General features: G+C 43.3%; 1 protein-coding gene and 1 pseudogene across 2 annotated transcripts in view; one reads left to right on the top strand and one right to left on the bottom strand.

Annotated features, from left to right (window-relative positions):
- The window catches only part of CDKL1 (cyclin dependent kinase like 1), a 56,908-nt gene extending 47,059 nt beyond the window's left edge, over positions 1-9,849 (bottom strand). The window contains exons 1-2 of one of the 2 annotated variants that reach the window (XM_077909235.1): positions 9,734-9,849; positions 9,045-9,441 (exon numbers count right to left, since the gene is read on the bottom strand). In XM_077909235.1, coding sequence (XP_077765361.1) covers positions 9,045-9,215 — 171 coding nt within the window. In that variant the 5' untranslated portion in view covers positions 9,216-9,441; positions 9,734-9,849. Of the gene's footprint in view, positions 1-9,044; positions 9,627-9,733 lie in introns of those variants that run through there. The other variant, XM_077909234.1, reaches the window with a different exon arrangement.
- A 3,433-nt stretch (positions 9,850-13,282) lies between these two features.
- LOC144319922 (small ribosomal subunit protein uS17-like) lies at positions 13,283-21,875 on the top strand (annotated as a pseudogene).
- The last annotated feature ends 861 nt before the right edge of the window (positions 21,876-22,736 follow it).

Consider the following 22,736-nt stretch of genomic DNA (forward strand, 5'->3'; position numbering starts at 1 on the left):
CACCTCCTGAGGTTGTGATAAGTATAATTTGTGCATCCTCAGTAATGATACTTGGCAACTTTGCCCAAGTCTACTGGGTTACCGAATGGCATTCATGATTCCTTCTGCTTGCTTGTATCTTGTTTTCTTGTCTTCTGGAGGCGAACTATTTCAATGTCCTAGCTGCTGCTTTCAGCGCTCAACTGATGCTCATCTAGTCTACTCTAAGGTCCCCATACCATTTGCCACACTGCTGAAGGTCTGCCCAGGTACCTCATAGTGGCACTGTCTGGTCCGGTCCTTTACCTCAACTCCTCCATGAGCATCTACTCATCCAACCACTGCTGTAGGAATTCTTTGCTTTCTCCTCCAACTATTCTACCATTTTCATTCCATAGAGAGAAGGGTTAGCATAAAGGCTGGGCAACTTTAGTAATAAAGTCAGCTTACATTTGTTTTGAACCACATAGCCCTTCCCTTGCTGGACATATAGAGAGTCCCTAGAAATTGGGCTGGGTTCAGTTAAGCCATCTGCTTTATGCAGAGCCAGTATTCACTTCTCACGATAGGCCCTGTCTATCCAGCCTATCACACCAGACTCCAGCCTATCACGCCAGACTATCACGCCAGACTTCTTGATGTAAGGCGATTTTCTTGCTGGAATTTTGTCTGTGTAACCTAGCTTCTGTCATGACTGCTCCACTTCCCATCCAAAATATCTTTATATGCTTGAACCCTAGTTATGGAAAGGGGTTGAATTTTTCCTGTAGGGTTCATGGGCCATATGCAAATCAGAAGATGTAACACATCCAGGGAGAAGAAATTCTATACCACAGCTTGGAGATAACTGTGGGTCCTGTTACATAAAGATTAAGGACAGTGTATATGAAAAACCTAGCAATATTCCAGTTAAAATAATTGATCTTTTATTACACTATTATAGCTATTTTTGGCCATGGTCCAGGTTAGTAACCCAATTCCTGTCATGGCTCCAGGAATTCTCTCCCTCCAAAAGTATCAAATTTTCTCTCTACTGGATTCATACCATTAGCATATAAATATACTGATTCACCCATATTAAAAACAACAAAAAAGCTCTCTCTTGATCCTACATCCTTCCATTTCTCAGTTTCCTTTTGTAATCCAATTCCTCAAAAGAGTTGCCTGAATCACCATCCCCACTTTGTTCTTCTTGTCCTCTTGTGAGTCCTCTCTGATGAAGCTTTCATTCCTACCACTCCACCTAACAGCTCTTGGAGATCCCAAATGACCCTTGTATCTTCAAAGCCAATGGCTAATTTGAAGTCTGCACTAATCATGACTTTTGACACTGTTGACCATCCCCTTATTCTTTTTTTTTTAAGTTTTTATTTGAATTTCAGTTAATATACAGTGTAATATTAATCTCAGGTATACAACTGAGTGATTCAACACTTTCATACAACACTGGGTGCTCATCACAAGTGTATCCCTTAATCCTCATCACCTGTTTCAACCATCCCCCCACCCACTCCTCCTCTGGTCACCATCAGTTGTTTTCTGGAGTTTCTTGGTTTGCCTCTCTCTTTTTCTTCCTTATGATAATTTGTTTTGTTTCTTAAATTCCAAGTATGAGGGAAATCATGTGGTACATCTTTTTCTGATGGTCTTAGTTTGCTGAGTGTGATACTCTCTAGCTCCATCCACATCATTGCAAATGGCAAGGTTTCATTCTCACCATCCCCTCATTCTTGGAACATTTTCTTCACTGAGATTTTCAGAGCATTGCTCTTGGGATTTTCCTACCTCAATGATCACTCCCTTTTTCTTCTCCTTTGTTGCTTTCTCCTCTTCTTCCTGACCTCCAAATGTTGGAGCTCCAGAGTTCAATCTTTGGTATCTGTCTCTCCATTTGCTAGGGGAACCCAGTTCTCAGGGCCATAGATGCCACTGTTATGCTAATGTCTCCCAGTTCTACATCTCTAACCTGGACTTCCTCCCAAATGCCAGATTTGTGAACTTAAATGCCTACCTACCTGTCTCCTTAGATTTGCATCTCAAATTTAGCATATCCAAAATAGAATTCCTGATTTCCTTTTCCCCAAATTTGTACCTGGGTCTCCCTCTCACAATGCATGATCTGATTTCATTGTTCTTGTAGTTACTAAAGTCATGAACACTGGAGTCCTTCTTGATTCTTCATCCAACCATCAGATTCTTATGTACATTTCTCTCAGAATCGATCTTGTATCTGACCACCTCCGCCACTACCACTCTAACCCAAATCCCATCACCTCCATACCTGGATTGCTCCAATAGTCATTTTTGTTTTGTTTTAAGGTTTTATTTATTATGAGAGAGAGAGAGAATGAGAGAAACACATGCAGGGAGAGGCAGAGGGAGAGGGAGATGCAGACTTCCTGCTGAACAGAGAGCCTGACATGGGGCTCCACACAGGGACTCCAGAATCCTGACCTGAGCCAAAGGTAGGTGCTTAATGGACTGAGCCACCCATGCACCCCTCTCCAATAATCTTCTAACTGATCTTCTTGCTCATGGAGCTGGAGCAACAAGAAGCTAGAGGAATCCTTCTAGAATGTATGTCATGCTAAGGCACCCCTTTGCTCAAAATCCTCTGATGGCTCCCATCTCATTCAAAGTAAAATCCATGATTCCTACTGAGGCACACAAGGCCCTCGTGTCTGATCCCTTACTCTTCTAACTTCATCTCCTATGACCCTTGTCCTTGCTTACTGTGCGGTAGATGCACTAATCTCTTTGTTTCTCCTAGAACACACCAGAACATGCCTAATACACATCACTTGATCCTGCCTGTGGCCTTCATACTCACTCGTCCCTCTGCCTGGAATGCCTGCATCACTCATCTCTTCCCATTTCCTTCTGGTATCTCTTCAAATGTCATTCATCAGAAAGGCTTTTCCTAACCCCTCTCTATAAAAAAGCCCCTTCATCACTGTTTACCCCTTTATCCTACTTTATATTTCACTACTTGACATTTAATTATTTGTTTACTGTCAGTCTCTCCTTACTTGGAGGGTAGGGGCCATGAGCATTGTCTGCTACATACAGGGGTTCTGTAAAAAGTTCCCAGATGAACACATGCCAACTCTCTTATGCACAGGTGTCTCATCAAAAATGGTGACTGAAAATATTGAATTCTTCCCCCCCCATTGGAAAGTGACTGAGAAAGTGTAGGATAGCTGCTTTGAGCTCAGTATTGCAGTATAATTTTATTACTGTCACTAAATGGTACTTAATTTAGAGTATGTCCTTAGAGTATGAGCTGACTGATTATAACTGCTACAATTGTTTATATTTTTAAAAGACTAACTATGTAAGTGGGAAAAAATAAGATTCAGAATTAAACATTAAATGGTTGATTGCAATAAGACCTCTTGGTGAACAGTGAATTATAATTAGTTTAAAAATCAGCTTAGGGGGACACCTGAGTGGCTCAGCAGTTAAGCATGTGCCTTCAGCTCAGGATATGATTCTGAAGTTCCAGGATCGAGTCCTACATCAGGCTCCCCGCATGGAACCTGCTTCTTCCTCTGCCTGTGTCTCTGCCTCTTTCTCTCTCTCTCTCATGAATAAATAAATAAAATCTCAAAAATAAAATAAAATAAAATAAAAAGCAGCTTAGGGACGTCTGGGTGGCTCAGTTGGTTAAGGTTCTGCCTTCGGCTCAGGTCATGATACTAGGGTCCTGGGATCGAGTTCACAAAGCAGGGAGCCTGTTTCTCCTTCTCCTTCTGCCTGCCACACTATCTCTCTCTGTGTCAAATAAATAAATAAAATCTTAATAAAAATAAAAAGCAGTTTATTAGGGGGTACCTGGGTAGCCCAATCAGTTGAGGATCTGACTCTTGGTTTGGGCTTAGGTGGTGATCTTGGGGTTGTAGAATTGAGCCCACTGTTGGGCTCCATGCTCAGCATGGAGTCTGCTTGGGACTCTCCCCCTGCACTGTCCCCCCTCACTCTTTCTCTCTAAAAGTAAATAAATGTTTTCTAAAAAGTTTAATAGTACAAAGACTAGATTTGTCTCATAAAAAGGTGTCATGCTTTTTTTTAAATGGTACAAAATAATGTTATTTGAAAAGTTTCAAATTTTCAGAAAAAAAATGTTTTCTAAAACTATTAGCAAAATCAGTTTTTGGATAATATTCATCACCTCAAAAGCATTTACCAATGGATGGTTACATCCTCATATATGTTTCCATACCAAAAATGGGAAGCATTGTAGGTATGCTGCCTTGAAAATTATGCAACTGACTGCTAGATGATTCGTTCCTGTGATCTTATCTGCTTCAGAGGAAGAGGAAACAACCATAATTTTTTAAAGAGTCCAATAGCAACTACTGGGAGTTGCTCTAAATTGTAAAATAAACAGCTTTAAAAACACACAAGGAATTCTCTGAGGATGGATAGAAGCCAAATTCTATTACAAATCTGAGGACAATTCAGTTCTTTTGTTGTGCAAGTGTTTCACTGTCTCAGCCACAGACTCTATAAGCAGGACAGCACCTGACCTGTGGAATCTTTTCGTTCCCAGACACAGTGCTAACTTTCAGGCCATTTAGGTTGCACAAAGTAAACAAGGTGACCATTTTCATCAGCAGACAGCGAAATGAGAAAAATAATGGTACACATACACAGACATACACATAATCACACACATTATTCACCCACTACAGAAAAGTAGCTACACAGATGTTATTTGTACTTGTCAACCATCCTCTCAGGAAGACTGTGCTTCTGTCTAAAATTGTGTCTTGGGCAGCCCGGGTGGCTCAGTGGTTGGGCACTGCCTTTGGCCCGGTGTGTGATCCTGGAGTCTTGGGATAGAGTCCCACATTGGGCTCCCTACATGGAGCCTGCTTCTCCCTCTGCCTATGTCTCTGCACCTCTCTCTCTCTCTCTCTCATGAATAAATAAATACAACCTTTAAAAAATAATAAAATTGTCTTTCCTTTTTAAAAAAATATTAAAATGTCCTTTCTTTTATGAAATGATGGTGAGGGTAGTTGGTTTTTTAAAAATACTGACAACACTATCCCAATTTGCAAAATAATAATAATAATAATAATTTTACAGATCCAAGAAATCCAAAAGTCTACATGAGATATATATATATATACACACACACACACACACACACGTGTGTGTGTGTGTATGTGTATAATCAAATATTATTTAGCCATAAAAAGAAGAAAATCCTGCCATTTTCAAGGACATAGACTTTGAGGGTACTATGCTAAGTGAAATAAGTCCGAGAAAGACAAATACTGGATGTTTTCACTTATACATGGAATCTAAAAAAGCTGAACTCACAAATATAGAGGGCAGAATGGCGGTTGGCAGGGACTGAAGGGTGGGGAGATTGAGTACAAACTTCCAGGTAAAAGATGACAAAGTTCCAAGTGATCTAATGTGCACATGATGACTACAGTTAACAATACATATTATATACCTGAAAGTGGCTAAGAGAATATATCTTAAATGCTCTAACTACCAAAAAAATGCGGGGTGATGGTTAGCTACCTTACTGTGGTAATCGTTTCATAATACATATGTGTAACAAATAGCATACTGTAGGCCTTAAATTTACACAGTGTTACATGTCACTTAGTAAATCGGGGGGGGGGGGGGGCGGGGAGGGCGGTTGTAGAGAAGAAAAAAAATCCAGAAGTCTACAAATGACAACTGTCTAATTAGAAAAAATTTGGCTGTCTTCTTGCTTTGCAGGAGAAAGCCAAATTCCTTAGCCTGGAATTCAAAGCCTTCTACACCTGGTCTTAATCTACGTGTCTTCTTCTTCTTTTTTTTTTTTTTTTTTTTTTTTTTTACCATAATAGGAGCGGTCAGGGGGTCAGCCCCTGCTGGTCCCCACGTGCTTTGGCTAATGTTACTGAGGTAACCTTCAGCCTCAATCCTCCTAGGTCCTGACCTTAGCAGGGGTCATTAAAAGCACAGCTCTACAAGAAGTGTGCCAGTATAGTGCCAAGAACTCAAACTCACTGAGCAGCAAACTTCCCCGGGGCCCACACTCCTGTGCTTTGTTCACAATTTAGGATTCCTCTTCCCACAGGCCACTGGAACTCTCCCTTGAATTCCAGCTCAGATGTGGGCCCTAAAACATCTGCCTAGATCTCCTCAGTTTCCTGTTCTCCAGGACTACAACATGTCCCCTGGAGTCAAGCGCCAGACCCCAAAGGCCACCTGGGACCAAGGTATAGCTTTGTGCAAAGTGTCAGTTATCCCAGGCCACACCTACATTCAGGAAATTCCTCACACTGCCTTCTACTGAACCCTGGCTTCCTTTTTCCTTCTCTTCCTGGCCCATTAGCACCCAGCAGGCAATCTTGGCTAAGACTTTAGGGTTATAACCTGTATTCCCTCAATATATTGCTTTCTACTTATGCACCTTTTCCTAGGAGAAACTGCCCTGAATGCCTTCTCATTCCATGCCTTCCTAAACACTTCGAAGTCTAGTTCAAATGTGCCTCTTAAACACTTTTATTTAGAGGGTTCTTGTCAGGAATGGAGACATAGGAATCCAGTTTATCAGGAGTGACAGCCAAGAAGAAATTTATCTTACTTCCCTTCCATGAGTTAACCATCTGAAATTTATTTTATACTTTCATATAAACATTGTTTTAGGGGCACCTGGGTGGCTCAGTTGGTTGAGCATCGGACTCTTGGTTTTGGTTCAGGTCACAATTTCAGCATCGTGAGATCAACGAGGTTGACCTCATGCTGAGCACAGAGCTGGCTTGGCACTCAGCGGGGAGTCTGCTTGAGATTCTCTCTCCCTCTCCTGCCCCTCCCCCTGCTCACGTGCTCATTTGCTCACCCTCTCTCTAAAATAAATAAAACCTTTTTAAAAAACATTGATTTAGACACAATGAGGCTCTATACAATTTACTGAAAAATTACATGGAGAAAATGTGACTTCATTTAAGAAACTTTCAATTCACTATTTCAGCAAATATTTAAGTACCTGGTAAATGCTGGGAACATCACAGCATGCTGAAAAGTTAGGGCTTTGAAGGACACACACTAACAGTCATCTAGTCCCATCACCTCATATAGTTTGGGGGAGTCTACCTCTGTGCACTTCATTTTGAAGAATGGGGTGCTCTGTGCCTCGTAATCAGGCTCCTGTGCACACAACTCCTCTAGATAGCATCAATAAGAGAACACATCTGACTTCTTAATTCATTGGCAATAACCACCCTACCTAAGAGCTTATTTTGTTAACATTTTTTTTCAATCTACAGTAACATTTATTGGAGGCCTACTATGTGCTTAGTAATCCATACAGAGACACAGAGGTCCCCATCCGGAAGCAGCTCAATTAATTCAGAGGGCTACACTTGTAAACCCAGTATTGAAGAGGGTTGAGAGGCATTCATAGGTGACCTTCAGAATCAGAAAAAGTATCTCTCCACTAGAAACAGACTGTCTTTTCTTTGGAGTAAATGAATCCTTTGAAACTAAGTTATCACCTTCTCCTCTAGGGAAAGCCTGAGAAAGTAAAAAACACAGATCAGCCCAAAAGAAAAGGTGAGAACCTGTCCCTGTAGTCGGGGTAAAAGGAGAGCAGTCCAGGGCATGGGCTGGGCAAACACTGCCAGTCTCACCCTTTCCTAGGGGATACCCTATCGGAGTGGGAGTAGGGGAACCTTGGAAGTGTCTTCTCAGAGTAGATAACATCCTGCTAGTAGAGAACATCCCAAACGCAAAGAGAGAGGTTTTCCATTACCCACCCATTTAAATTTACCCAAAGCCTGCTAATTCACACCAGGATCCTTATTCAGAGATTACTCCACACACTCAAGCCATGGGCAAGAGAGACTTTTAGAGACGCCTGGAGAAAACAGAGGCAAGGATAAGTGAAAATCTCCTGGATGTTCCCCTTACCTCCCCCACCAGTTTGCTCTCTGCTTGTCATATAGTTGATTGGTTATATGTGTCCCAATATAGAGGCCTCAACTGTCTGAGACCAAGTTAACCTCACTGGGTTCATACGTGTCACACTCTATGTTGGGATTTGGGTTTCCTCTTCACAGAAATTCAGAAAAGCAGCCTCTTTCTATTACAGGAAAAAAATATTTTCAGGTAGTAATAAACAACTTTTTCCACCGCTTCTTATTTCATGGTCTTCTAGGGTCAACAAACATTTTAAAAGTGATCATTTTGTTTCTTTAAGACGAATCTTTTTGGGGTGCCTGGGTGGCTTAGTTAAGTGTCTGCCTTCGACTCAGGTCATGATCCCAGAGTCCTGGGACTGAGCCCCACTTTGGGGCTCCTTGCTTAGTGGGGAGTCTGCTTCTCCCTCTCCCCCTGCTTGTGCTGTGTGTCAAATCAATAAGTAAAAAATCTCTTTAAAAAATAATTTTTTCGGGCAGTCTGGGTGGTTCAGCACCACCTTTCGCCTAGGGTGTGATCCTGGAGATCCGGGATGGAGTCCCACGTCGGGCTCCCTGCATGGAGCCTGCTTCTCCCTGTGTCTTTGTCTCTGTCTCTATCTCTGTGTGTGTGTGTTTCTCATGAAAAAATAAATAAAATATTCAAAAAAAATTTTTTTCTAGAGAAAGGACATTATGATGTTCAGCAGCAGATAAATGTAAAGTGTAAAGAAAACCCGACAGCTTCCTAGCAGTTTGAAAACAGGTGAATGATTATCTTCAGGGACTGAAATGTTAACAGAAGATGGCCTGAAAGTTTAAAACTCACGAATGGTAACCAACTGGGGTTGTGGTAAGTTTCTGCAGTATCAAAGTTGATGGCTCTTGAAGTACCAGGTCTGCAGCCAACCTGGGAAAGAAGCTATGGGGAAGAAAAATGAAACGTCCCAACAAGCATCTCTATCTTTCCCTGCACTGGTGTCCCTGCTTTCTAAAAGCTCATTATGTAATTGGTGACCTGTACAGGGACGTCCTGTCTGTGTCCATGAGGACAAAAGCCCGTGCAGGAAAGAGATGTTAACACATTTATTCAACATAACAGCAGTCAGTTTAATGTTTTTAGTCCCTGGAAATTCACTTTAAAGAACCCATTACCTTGAGCATGCGGATTTCTCGAAGGGCGATTTTCTTTATGACAGGGTCATCTTCTGACTCCAAAAATCTCTTGATGGCTACGATCTGACCCGTGTCCCTGTTTCTGCACTTGAACACAACTCCATAGGATCCTTCGCCAATTTTCCCGATTTTTTCATACTTCTCCATCATAGAGGGCTAAATCTTAAAACGGATCTTCACATAGTCTGAAAGTGTCGCTCACGAAACATCGGCGCGAGCGGCCCGCCCTGGGGCCCGGCTCACCCACGGGCCTGCGTGGGGCCCCTGGAGCAGGAGCGCGCTCGTCCACGAGGTAGGGACCCGCAGCTTCCTTCAAACGTCACCCCGCGGCGGTGGCTGCCCTCGGGGACCGACTCTAGCCGACCCGGTACACACCCTGCAAGTTAGAATACAACCCGTCATCCAAAAATGAACCGCCTTGTAAGGTAATCGGTCTCGTTGAACGTCAGCTCCTGCGATCCAAGACACCTGAGCCGGCTGCGGCCTGGGAAGGCTCCGGGCCTCCCCGGTTCTAATGTCGGGTGTCGGTCCCCCCCGCCCACCCCGGGCAGGGAGACGCCGGCTGGGTCCCCGCGGGGGCGGGGATGGGGGGGAGCCCGGCGGGAGCAGGGCCGCGCAGTCCCGCCCCCCCCCCCCGCCCCGCCCTCCGCGCCCCTGGAGCCGCGCACCTGGCGGCGGGGCCCGCAGTCCCGGCCCGCGCGCCTCCCCAGCCCGGGACTCACGGCGCCGCGACCGCCCGCGGGCCCCGCCCCCGCCGCCTCCATCCCCGCGGGCCCGGGCTGGCCTGGGGCGGGCGGCCGCGCGGCTGCGGGAGGGGCCCGGTGGGCGGCTGCAGGGCGGGGGCCGCCCGCGCCACGAGCGCCCCGCAGCCCCCTGCGCTCTGACTTCGCCCGCGCGCCCCGAGAGCTGACGGCTCCCCTGGTCTGCAGCGGGGGCTGCAAACGCCGGGAGGGCGAGCTTCTGCGTCTGTCCACACCCGCTGTAGCATCCCGTCGAAGCCTGCCTGCCGAAGGAGGGGCGCCTGGGGGCTCCAGGGGTGAGCGGCTGCCTTGGGGTCCTGGGATCGAGCCTGCTGCTCCTCTGCCTGTGCCTCCGCCTCTCTCTCTGTGTATCTCTCATGGATAAATACATTGAATCTTAATAAAAAAAAAAAAAAAAAAAAAGAATGATGAATGAGCGAAAGGTAGAGAGAGAGGGAGGTATGATGACTGAAGCTGGTCCAAGTCGACACTTCCTTCCATTTGCTTGGGGATCCATCACCACTGACTTCCTACATAGCTGGGCTTTCTGATGTGGGAGGTGGAGATCTACAGAGCCCACCTTGGTTTTAGGTTTTGTTTTTTTTTTTCCCTTAAGAAATCTCTATACCCAATGTGGGACTCCAATTCAGGACCCTGAAATGAAGAGTCAGTGCTCTACCCACTGAGCCAGATGGGTGTTCTTCTTTTAGGTTCCTTATTCTCATCCTTCTCCAACTGGCTCCCATTCTCTCAGGTCACAGCACAACGGTGGGAAGTTCATGGACCTGGGGAAATCATGAAATAGTTTGCTACTAGGCAGATTGCCACAATGCCTTACCACCAATCCCATGCAGTATGCCCAGCCCTGAGATGGGTGGTTTGCCCCAGAAGTGATACCTGAGGAGAGAAAAGTGTCATACTGTCTATGAAACAGGAACCAATCCCGCACCAAGCAGCATGCCCTAAAGGTAAATCTGGTTAGGGTTCAGGAAGGAGCTGGAGCTCTGAGGAGAGGAATGGGTGGCTGCCTTGACCACGGAGTAGCATAGAGATGGAGTCTTGGGATGAGCTACAGGTGGTCTGTGAACCTCCTAGAAATTGTTTGCAAATGGCAACCACTGATTGTCTCTGTAGTTTTGCCTTTTCCAGAATGGCATATAAATGTCCCCTTTTGAGGCTAACTAACCTTCTTTTACTTAACATAATGCGTTTGAGATTCATCTATGCATTTATAAGTAGTTCATTCATGTTTATTGCTGAGTAGTATTCCATTGTATGGATAAACCAGACTGTTTATTCCCAGTTGAAGAATATTTGAGTTGTTTCTAGTTTTGTAATCAGGCCACTGTGAACATTATGCATGGTCTTTTGTGTGAACATTTGTTTTCCTTTCTCTTGGGAAAATAATACTTAGGAGGAGTACTGCTGGGTTACAGGATAAGTGTATGTTATTGTAAGTAATTGCCAGAATATTTTCCAAAGTGACTGTGCCATTTTACATCCTGCCAGCCATGTTCCAATTACTCTGCATCTTTGCCAGCATTTGGTATTCAGGTCTTTTGATTTTAGCCAGTCTAATAGGTAAGTAATTGTCTGTGTGTGTGTGTGTGTGTGTGTGTGTGTGTGTGTGTGTTTAAGATTTTATTTATTTATTCATGAGAGACACAGAGAGAGAGGCAGAGACATAGGCAGAGGGATAAGCAAGGGGGACTCATGACGTGGGACTCATCCCAGAACCCCAGGATCATGACCTGAGCCAAAGGCAGGCGCTCAACCACTGAGCCACCCAGGCTTATCCCGTGTCATTCTTAATGTTAGTAATTTGATTTTTTCCCCCTTCTTTCTCTTTATCAGTTTGACTAAGTTTTATCAATTTTATTGATCTTTTAAAAGAAACAACTTTTGATTTAGTTGATTTTTCTCTATGATTTTTATGTTTTTCAATTTCATTGATTTCATCTCTTATTTTTTCTTTCTGCTTGCTTTGCTTTTAGCTGCTTTTTCTAGTTTTTTCTAAGATGGAGACTTAGACTCCTAATTTTAGATATTTCTTCTTGATAATATAAGCCTTTGACGCCATACATTTTCCTCTAAGCCCTACTTTAAGTGCATCCCAGAAAATTTAATATGTTGCATTTTCATTTTCATTCATCTCAAAGTATTTTCCAGTTTATCTTGTGACTTCCTGTTTGACCCGTGGTTTATTTTGAAGTGTGTTGTTCAGTTTCCAACTACTTGGGGGCTTTCGAGGTATCTTTTTATTACTTATTTCTCGCTTAATTCCATTGTTTTCAGAGAAATCTCTTTGTATGACTTACATTCTTTGAAATGTGTTAAGATTTGTTTTATGGCCCAGCAACTGATCTATGTTGGTGAAGATTTCTTTTTGACAGTTAAAAAAATTATTTTTAAGTGATATGGCAAAGTCAGTGTGACTTTCTCCAGAGCTGCCTTGTATGAAGTTCATACGAGGTTGCAGTTAGTCTGGAAAATTAACTTTATGGACTCTACAAGGTTCAGTACCCAAGGAGCCTGGAGTTGAGCCAAGCCAAGCCCAGTGGTAGTTAAAGTGAGGAGCAAGTGTACCATTTATTTACGTCTAAGTAGGCAGTGAACCAGAAAGCCAGCCAGTCACACTGGCAGCTGCACCAGTTGTTTTGTTTGGAGGAAGTTGGAGCAAAATATTAGAGGATAACTTTGCAAGGGAGACAAACAGTTGATGGCACCATTAGCATCAGAGAGGATACTGTGGTCTCTCTGGTGTCAACTGGCCTCTCAACTGTCAAATCACAGGCAGTGCTTTTGATTGGCAGGACTGAAACTTATTGTAGGTTTTTGTTGTTTGTTTTTTAAAAGATTTTATTTATTTATGCATGAGAGACACAGAGAGAGTCAAAGACACAGGCAGAGGGACAAGCAGGCTCCCTGTGGGGAGCCTAATGTGGACTCATCCCAGGACCCAGGATCATGACCTGAGCTGAAGGCAGACACTCAACCACTGAGCCACCCAGGTGCCCCTGAAACTCATTTTGGTAACCGAGAATGATAACTCCTGGGAAGTATAGTTCTTGGGAGCTAAGACATAGTCTGATATGTGGGTTCTTTTTCTCAAGCAAGAGCAAAGAACAGTGATACAACATTGTCTTTTTCTACTAACAGTGACCTTTTATTTGTGGCTCTGCATAATTAGAATCCTTCAGCGTCCCTGGATTACAGAAACAGTCCTGAGGTATTTTAATCACTGAAGAAAGCAATAAACATTCTGTAGAGCTATTACACATGGTAAGAGAAAGAGCCTGGGATCTGGAGTCAGAAGACTAGGATTTCTACCTTCTTACTAGTGTTTGATACTGTGCAAGATAACTACTATTGCCAAACAACAATAGCAACAACTAGTGTGTACTTTGCGGCAGGCATTATGTGAAGACATTAATGAAGACATTATTTTCTATGTGAGCCTCACAGTAGCCCTGGGCGATGGGCATCAATGTTATCGCAAGGAAGGGAGTTTTAGAATGGGTAAGTCATTTTTATTTTATTTTTTTATTTTTTATTTTTTTTAATAATAAATTTATTTTTTATTGGTGTTCAATTTGCCAACATACAGAATAACACCCATTGCTCATCCCGTCAAGTGCCCCCCTCAGTGCCCGTCACCCATTCACCCCTACCCCCCGCCCTCCTCCTCTTCCACCACCCCTAGTTCATTTCCCAGAGTTAGCAGTCTTCATGTTCTGTCTCCCTTTCTGATATTTCCCATCCATTTCTTCTCCCTTCCCTTCTATTCCCTTTCACTACTATTTATATTCCCCAAATGAATGAGACCATATAATGGTTGTCCTTCTCCGATTGGGTAAGTCATTTTTTAAAAAAAAGATTTTATTTATTTATCCATGAGAGACACAGAGAGGCAGAGACATAGGCAGAGAGAGAAACAGGCTTCCCTAGGGGAGCCTGATGCAGGACTTGATCTCAGGACCCTGGGATCACAACCTGAGCCAAAGGCAGAGACTAGAATGGGTAAGTAATTTGTCTAAGGACACACAGCTAGTGAGTTGCAAAGCAGGGATTGGAATGTAGGCAGTGAGTCCAGAACCTTTGCTCCTAACTGTTTTGCTAAAACTACCAAACGTGTAGGGGTGGTTGTCAGGATTTTGAATGAAGGTATGGGACACTGGGAGTTGACCTACAATGCACGATGTAACGCCCCTTTTTAAAGCTGCCTGGAAGAGGAGTCTTGTCCACATGCTTCTTTCTCACAATAACCCAGCAACTTCCTCTGTGTGCAGCTCCGACACTCTGGGGAACTAACCTCCCCAGGCTTGGGCAGGATACTGACACCTCATCTGAGCGCTGAATACAGGGCAATGCTGGAAGCCTTTCTTTTCTCCCCCCAATTATATTTCCTTAAGGAAAAGGAAGTTGAGTCATTGTGATCTTAAGATGATACTATACAGCTGCTTGAGGAAATACTTGAATTTACTTTCCCTGCTTTAAGTGAATTTGGAAAGGAAATCATTTTGTGGACACAGACAAAAAATAGCTAATACTACCATTTAGGGACACTTAGGTTTCCAGCTCAATAACCACACTATCTCAAATCCTTATAACACTCCTACACGGTTGGATATATTAACTGGTTGGAATTATTAACAGCCCCATTTTATAAAAGACACAGCTAAGGCTCTGAGAGTTTGGTCACAGTAGACAAGCCATCCAGCTATCCAGGGCAAAAGAAAGGCAGGTTTCAAGCCCAACCCCACCTATTTCCAAAGCGCAAACTCTGGAGGTGCTACATGGAATAGTGACAACTAAGAACATTTGTGAATAGCCTAAAGAGACAAATCACTGCGAACCATTATAAAACCAGGCATGTAAGTAACTTTTCCCCCTAACTGGAGACTGGTGAATTAATGTAAATATTGGAAAATAAATGTAAAATAAGAGCCTATCATCCTTGACTTTTTGTGAGCCTAGCCAACAGTGAAATAAAGTGTTTTCATCCCTAATTAACATACCCTTAGTTGTTCTATACTTTTTCTCTTTAAATACTTATTGCAGGGGCACCTGGGAGGCTTAGTAGGTTAAGCATTCAATTCTTGATTTTGGCTCAGGTCATGATCTCAGAATCCTGAGATCTAGCCTTGAGGAGGGCTCTATCCTCAGCGTGGAGTCAGCTTGGGATTCTCTCATTCTCTCCCTCTCCCCCTCCTGCCATCATATGTGCTTTCTTTCACTCTCTCTCAAAAAAAAAAAAAAAAAAAACTGCATTTTACATATGGCAAGCCATCCTTTTAAAGCACCTCTTCTAAAAGCCTTCTTTGTTCCTGAATCTCCTTTAAAAACTTCAACGTCTTTTTGCATTTCCAGATTTTAAAACAACCACCCAGTACTTTTGCCCTTGAACCCAAATGCCATAAGAGCTCAGCAATATTAACACTAAAACCTTGGGAGAGTTATGTGGCTGGCCCTGGGCTACCTGTGGATGAGTCACTGTGTACGATGATCCTTCTTCAGGAAATTGTTTCAAAACCTCAGGTGTACATCTCTTTGCCACCTTGGACAGCTGATTGCCAACCATAGGTATCTTAAATAAGGCAATCTATGTACATTTCCGTGTTTTATGATTTTGAATCCTTGCATTCTAGGAAAAGAAGGTAAATTTCCAAAGGTAAATTTATGAGACTGAAGAAATAGGAAAGGCACATTAATGACTTTCTGAACTTCAGCTTAAAGCCATGACACAGAAGCAGCTATTTGAAAAGCAGGCTTTTCCTGAGAGCTGGCATGTGTCGGCCACCATGCTGGACACTGGAGACCAAGAAGTGACTTCCCTGACCTCAAACGCCATGTCAGTGTGCATAGCCAGTGCTCCTGCCTCCCCACCTTCAGCTGCTGCTTTTATAAAATGAGGCTGTTAATAATTCCAATCAGTTAATATATCCAACTGTGTAGGAATGTTATAAAGATTTGAGATAGTGTGGTTATTGAGCTGGAAACCTAAGTGTCTCTAAATGGTAGTTATTAATTATTTTATGTGTGTGCCCACAAAATGCTTTCCTTTCCAAATCCACTTAAAGCAAGAACTAGATAGGAGAACACGGAGGACTTTCTAAAATACTTCCCAAGGGTCTGTGAAGATGAGAAGACACACCTGGCATTTGAGGAAACAGATACAGAAAATGTTTACAAGGCATTCAGAGTCAAAAAACAAATTGGTGTGTGCCTGGATGGCTCAGCAGTTGAGCGTCTGGCTTGGGCTCAGGGCACGATCCCATGGTCCTGCGATCAAATCCCATGTCAGGCTCTCCTCAGGGAGCCTGCTTCTCCCTCTTTCTGTCTCTCTGCCTCTCTCTGTGTGTCTCTTATGAGTAAATAAATAAAATCTTTTAAAAACAAAACAAAAACAAAAACAAAATTTGCTTTAGGTAGCAAACAGGCCAAGAACCTGGATCTCAATTCTGATTTAAATACTCTCCATCTGCCATATCACACTGAGGCTTCAAATTAGGTAATTCTAACATGTGGCTAAAGAGATAGAAATCTGCCTTAAGAAAACCCAGTATCAAAATAGAAATATTCATGGGTGTGACAAGGTAAGGGAGAGGACAGGGAATGTGAATTATTTGCATTTAAAAAATACTCTTCACTTAAAGTGAGATTTCTTTTCATATAGATGGTTATAAAACTGCATTTGTTTCTTGAATGCAGCCAATACTTTAAGTCCTCTCAACTTTCCCTCCCTTGTAGAGACGTTGTGATGCTTATTCACTGGTGTCTAACTCTTTGTACAAACAGAAACCATTGGCATCCTAGATACATCTCCCATGTCAACCATTGAATTTTTAGGCATCTGTTGATCCAAAAGATCTAAATAGTTTCATAAGATCATCTTTAAGCTGCGTACATGTCAAGGATTGAGTGGAGATCATAGTTACAACCACAGGAGGAAATCCTTTATTGTAAGCCGCTTTCACAGGAATGGCTCATCAAGTATTAGCCGTTGAGGTATTGTGGGGGCATCTTAAATGAATCCATGTGTGGGTCCTTCTAAAATATACATATTTAAACAATATTTCCTTCAAACAATAAGAAATCCCGCACCTTACACAGCAACATATTTATTTTTCTACAGAATCATCTGACCTGCTTTCGCTAGTGAAAGCGTGAGCCCTGGAGCTAGACCGCACTCCAGCTCTCCTATGAGCCATCTGTGAGGACTCAGGGCAAGTTGCTCAACCTCCTTACGCTTCATTTGTGTCCCCTGCCACGTAGCAATCAGCTATCTTCCAAGTCATTGCGAGGGCTGAGCGCTAAAACCGTGTTGCCTTTACCGTTTCCATCACCACGCTAGTAATAATCTGCGTCTTGTTTTGTGTTCAAGCGGGAGCTCCATGTGCTAAAATGTATGGCATCCTTTACTGAAAGCGTGTAAATTCATAGATGCACTCAAAGCCTGCCATTCCAAGAACATCCTTTAGTCACCCAGAGTCCTAGGCTACAGGGCTTGGGTTCTTCTCAGGAAGCCAGGGCTTCCCGCGGCCAGGGCAACCCTCTTTCTACCAGGCACGAGGCTGCTCAGCGGCCGGCCCGAGGCCTCAGAGGGAGGACACAGCACGTGATGAAGGGCCAGTCAGGCGCGGGTTCAGATCTGGATTCCACCTTTAACGGCCGTGTAAAACCAGGACAATTACTTCTTGTATTGGTCTGGGAATTTTTTTTTTTAAAGATTTTATTTATTCATGAGAGACACAGAGAGAGGCAGAGACACAGGCAGAGGGAGAAGCAGGCTCCCTGAGGGGAGCCCGATGTGGGACTCGATCCCGGGACCCTGGGATCCCGACCTGAGCCTAAGGCAGCTGCTCAACCGCTGAGCCACCCAGCTGTCCCCCCCTTTTTTTTTTTTTTTTTTTTTTTTTTAATTTTTATTTATTTATGATAGTCACAGAGAGAGAGAGAGAGAGGCAGAGACACAGGCAGAGGGAGAAGCAGGCTCCATGCACCGGGAGCCTGATGTGGGATTCGATCCCGGGTCTCCAGGATCGCGCCCTGGGCCAAAGGCAGGCGCCAAACCGCTGCGCCACCCAGGGATCCCTGTCCCCCCCTTTTTTAATTAACTTTTTTTTTCTGAGGTAATTGCAGATTCATAGGCAGTTGGAGCGATCCTGTGAAGTGCCCGGCTTCCCCCAAGGCTAACATCTTGCCGAACTCGGGGACTGTACCACGGCGGGACATGCCCACGGCTGAAGCAGCCTCCAGGACAGCGGTACCAGCGCAGGTGCCCCAGTGCTACCCCTCCCCTGTCCCGGGGCCCCGCGCGGGAAGAAGTCCTTCTGCGGGCCGAGGTGGGTGAATACCCAGAGCTGGGATGGCAGGATTATACAGCAAATGTATATTGAACCTTCCAAGGCGCCGCCATATGATTTTCCGAAATGGCTGAGCCATTTGCTTGCTCCTCAGCAAGACAGGAGAGTCCTGGTTGCTCCACATCCTGACCAGCGCGTGGTGCTGTCAGTCTTTTCTTTCTCTTTAAATTATGGTAAGAGGCACACAACAGAAGATTTACTACCTTGACCATTTTAAGTGGACATCTCAATGGTATTAAGTGCCTTCATGTTGCTGTGCAGCCGTCTCCACTATCTTAGAGCTCTGTTCATCTTGTAAAATGGAAATGCTGCGATGCACCCAGGGGACAACGGCGTCCCATTCCGGCCCCTGGCCCTGCCTTGCCTGCCCTCTCGCTCCTCCTCACCACCCCTTTGCCTCCTCCCGGCCTCTGGCAACTGGCCTTCCATTTTCTGGATGTACTTTTTTTTTTAATATTCTATTTATTTATTCATGAGAGACACACAGAGAGAGGCAGAAGACATAGGCAGAGGGAGAAGCAGGCTCCCCGCGGGGAGCCCGATGCAGGGCTCGATCCCAGGACCCTGGGATCGCACCCTGATCAAATGCACACTCTCAACCGCTGAGCCACCCAGGCATCCCTGTGTTTTGACTACTCTAGACACCTTTCACATTTTAGCTATTTGAGCAATGCTGCTATGGATACAAGTGTACAGATATCTCTTTGAGACCTCGACTTCACTCTTTTGGGTACACCCAGAAGTGGGATTGCTAGATAGTAGGGTAATTCTACTCACAATTTTTAATTTTGTGAGGAGCTCCCATACTGCTTTCCACAGCCATGGCGCCATTTTACATTCCCACCAATAGTACACAAGGGTCCCAATTTCTCCGCATCCTCCCTAACACTTATTACTTTGTTTTTTTTTTTTTTAATTTTCTTGATAGTAGTCATCCTACTGGGTGTGAGTGAGTGGTATCTCACTGTGGTTTTGAATTGTGGCCTGGGATCTTAGTTGCCAACCACAGAAGCCATTTCAGCTAGTTTAAAAAGAAGGGGATTTATTAAGGGATATTAAACAGTTTGTAGAATCTCCGGGAAAGGCAGATAGTGAAGTCTAGAGGCTGCATAGCCAGAAACAACACCAAACCGTCCATGCAGGACTGCCTTGGTCAGGCCTGAGCGCTGCTGCTGCCGGTGGTGCTGCCGGCTGGCTATCACACACAAGGCTCTCATCATTCCTGTCACTGAAGACCAGACTCCTCTCTACTATCCAAGCCAGAAAAGTGGATGTGGGATAGCACCGCTTATACATGCTGCTCTCATCCTGACTTTGACTGAGACTTGTACCCTGACTGTGAAGGTGCTGGGAAAGGGAGTCTGAGTTTCTGCCTATGAATCTGAGATTCATAATGTGGGAAATTACTCTAGCAGAGGAAACATTTTCAAAGATAGCCACAAAGCATAAGAAATATATGCAGTGCTTCCCCACACCGTTTATAAATAGGGATAATTACAGCTACCTAATGGACTCATTTTAAAGATGAAATGAGGTCCCACAGGTAAAGTGTGTAACACAGTGTCTGACACATGGCAGATGCCAATCATATTATCCTTCTCCTTTCTCTCAATAAAATGTAAGCGGTTAGTTACTTCCTGTGTGCCAGAAGGTTGTTAGGTAGGCCGCTATAGGATACAATTTTTAGGAACCTCAAAAGAGCTCTAGGATTCCCCTAATATCCTATCTAACATAAAGTTTCATGTTATTATTTTTGCTTAAGTTCTGATCTTGAGAAAATACAAATACCTGAAAAAGGAGGGCCATTCTATGGATGACACATTAATACAAGGCCACATCATATGCTGGAAAGAACACTCACTTGGGCATTAAGAGATCTGAGCTCAAATCCCATTTCCTTATAACTGTGTGATCCTGAGCAATTGGTTACCTTCTTTCAGCTTTTCCCCTCTACTAGAAGGAGAGGGAGGTACCAAATCACCATTGAGTTCTTTGGTGCCACACTGCTATTAGTAGAGGCTCTGGAAAGCAGGTTCTGATGTGCAGCAGAAAAGGTAAAGCTGAAATGTTGGGGCCCTTAAAGGAATCTCAAACTCCTGGGAGAAAACAGGACACCAAAGAACCTCAAAATGATGGGGTGTGTGTGTGTTGTGTGCTCTTCCCAATGCCACTGTGGCTGCTATGTAACGTGGGATTTAGTAAAAACATCAGCACAATAAGTGGCAGAAAAGTTAAGATTCTGGATTACCCTTTTCTCAGGCAGCCAGAAAGATTCAGACTGAGCCTTTCTACCAAAAACAGCCAACCACCTTTCAAAATAAGAAGAGGGGCTCCGCTTGGAGGAACTAGCAAGGAGAAACCCCTGCGACACTATAGAAACATGGATCTGGTCTTTAAATTATCCAAGGATGCCATCGAGGGCACCTGTATTGACCAGAAATGCCCCTATCATGGTAACATCTTCATTGGAGGGCGGATTCAGTCTGGTGTGGTGACCAAGACAAAGATGCAGAGGACCACTGTCATCCTCTGAGACTATCTCCACTACATTTGAAAGTGCAACCACTTTGAGAATCGCCTCAGAAACATGTCTGTGCCCCTGTCGCCCTGCTTCAGGAATGTCCAGATAAGTGACAGTTGTTACCATGGGCGAGCGCCAGCCCATGAGCAAGACTGTGTGCTTCAACGTGCTCAGTCACTAAGGCCACTCACACCAGGAAGCAATACCAGAAGTCTTGAGACTAGACCTATGTTCACACCCCTGAAGAAAATAATTTTTCTAGAGACACCTGGGTGGCTAGGTGGTTGAATGGCTGCCTTTGGCTCAGGGCGTTATCCTGGGGTCCTGGGATCGAGTCCCTCATCAGGCTCCATGCAGGGAGCCTGTGTCTCCCTCCACCTATGTCTCTGCCTCTCTCTCTCTGTGTCTCTCATGAATAAATAAATAAAATCTTTAAAAGAAAAAAAAAAAGAAAATAACTTTTCCAGTAGAAAGATTTTGTGGATTACTTAGGTATCTTGAAATTCTGTCCTTCTGGATGGGACAGATGTAGCCTTACACTGCTAACTGAACCGCTCTATAGTCCATTCCTTTGTTTAATAATCCATGTCACTCTTATCTTTGATTTATCATGAGTTCCATAGGTTCATTGTGCCCAAGTGTGACAAAAATAGGCTCTAAAAATATACTTTGTGGTACACAGCTGGTCTCTAACTAAAGTTTGTTGAATAAAAATGCCACTTGTGGCACTAGAAATGGGGTTTAGTGCATTGTTCATTCACTGCTATTCATTTCCCTAACAGTCTGAAGAATGTTCAGAAATTATAAAAATAGGTACATTACGTGTTACTTATTGGAGACACTGGTCTTTCAAACAAAAATCCCACGAGTTGGGTATAAATTGATGGGAAAAAGATTCTTTGTCTCTGTACTCAATGATGGAATGATAGTAATGGAGATTAATTATTATTTATCAAGTAACAATTTTCTGTAACCTACTATAGATGTATAGTCTTTGTTCTTGGGCATTAATTCCAGAGGGGAACATAGAAATATAAATAATTAGAATATAGTATGGTAAGCTTTAATAAAAGCAAGTACAAAGTGTGGTACTATATTATTTTAAATCATCTGCATTTTGGGGAGTTGTATATAGAAAAGGCAACGATTTTTAAAAAAAGTCTTCGTTTTCTGTGGTCTAGTGATGCCCATCATTACAATCTTAAGATCAAATGGAGAGTTTGATAAAGGAGAGTGTGTATGCGTAAATCTAACACACACACACACACACACACAATTTCAAGTTGGGAAGACAAGATTTTAATGTGAACTATACTATGCTTGATAAATATTAAGACTATTTAGATGGCAATGGCAAAGCATTCTTCGACTTGTCTCAAAAAGTGAAACCATCTTTAAGACACAGGTCAAACGCCACATTATACAAAAAGTCTTAACAGGTTCTCCAGCTGGTCTCCCCCCACCATGCTGCCAGTCCACCTGGGGTTAGAGCTCTTCCGCTTTTGTCCGTTTCAAATTAGACTGTGTGCTCGTTGAAAGCAGGGACTTGGTTGACACATGTTTGTATCCCTCCAAGTACATTGCCACACCAACGGTAGATGATTGTTATGCATATGCTGAGTTAAGTTGAATATTGTTGGAAACCTCTCTCAAAAAAGGATATGATATATGCTGGAATCTAGACTCCATATTCATTTTCAAAGGTTGAGAAGCTAACCATTTGAATTTATGGAACCATAATGAAAAAGAATGAGTTACTGTATTTTGGCTTATCATAATTGATTAGATAACGTTTTATTGATTTTAAGATATATGTCAAGAATATTAATTTATTATTGCTTTACCAGATACTTGAAAATTTCTGTTTTAAGTTGCTCTTGCCAAAACTTAGTGGTGTAGAAATATAGAGAATTATGTGATAATACAAAGAGAAAGTTATCTGCAGAGAAGTCACTTAGACATTAGTTGCCAGTAACTATCACATAAGTCTTTTTTTATTAAGTCTTCCTAAAAGCACTGTTTAGATAAAGGAGGGTACAATAAA

This window comes from Canis aureus, chromosome 9, assembly GCF_053574225.1.
Source record: "Canis aureus isolate CA01 chromosome 9, VMU_Caureus_v.1.0, whole genome shotgun sequence".
Taxonomy (NCBI): domain Eukaryota; kingdom Metazoa; phylum Chordata; class Mammalia; order Carnivora; family Canidae; genus Canis; species Canis aureus.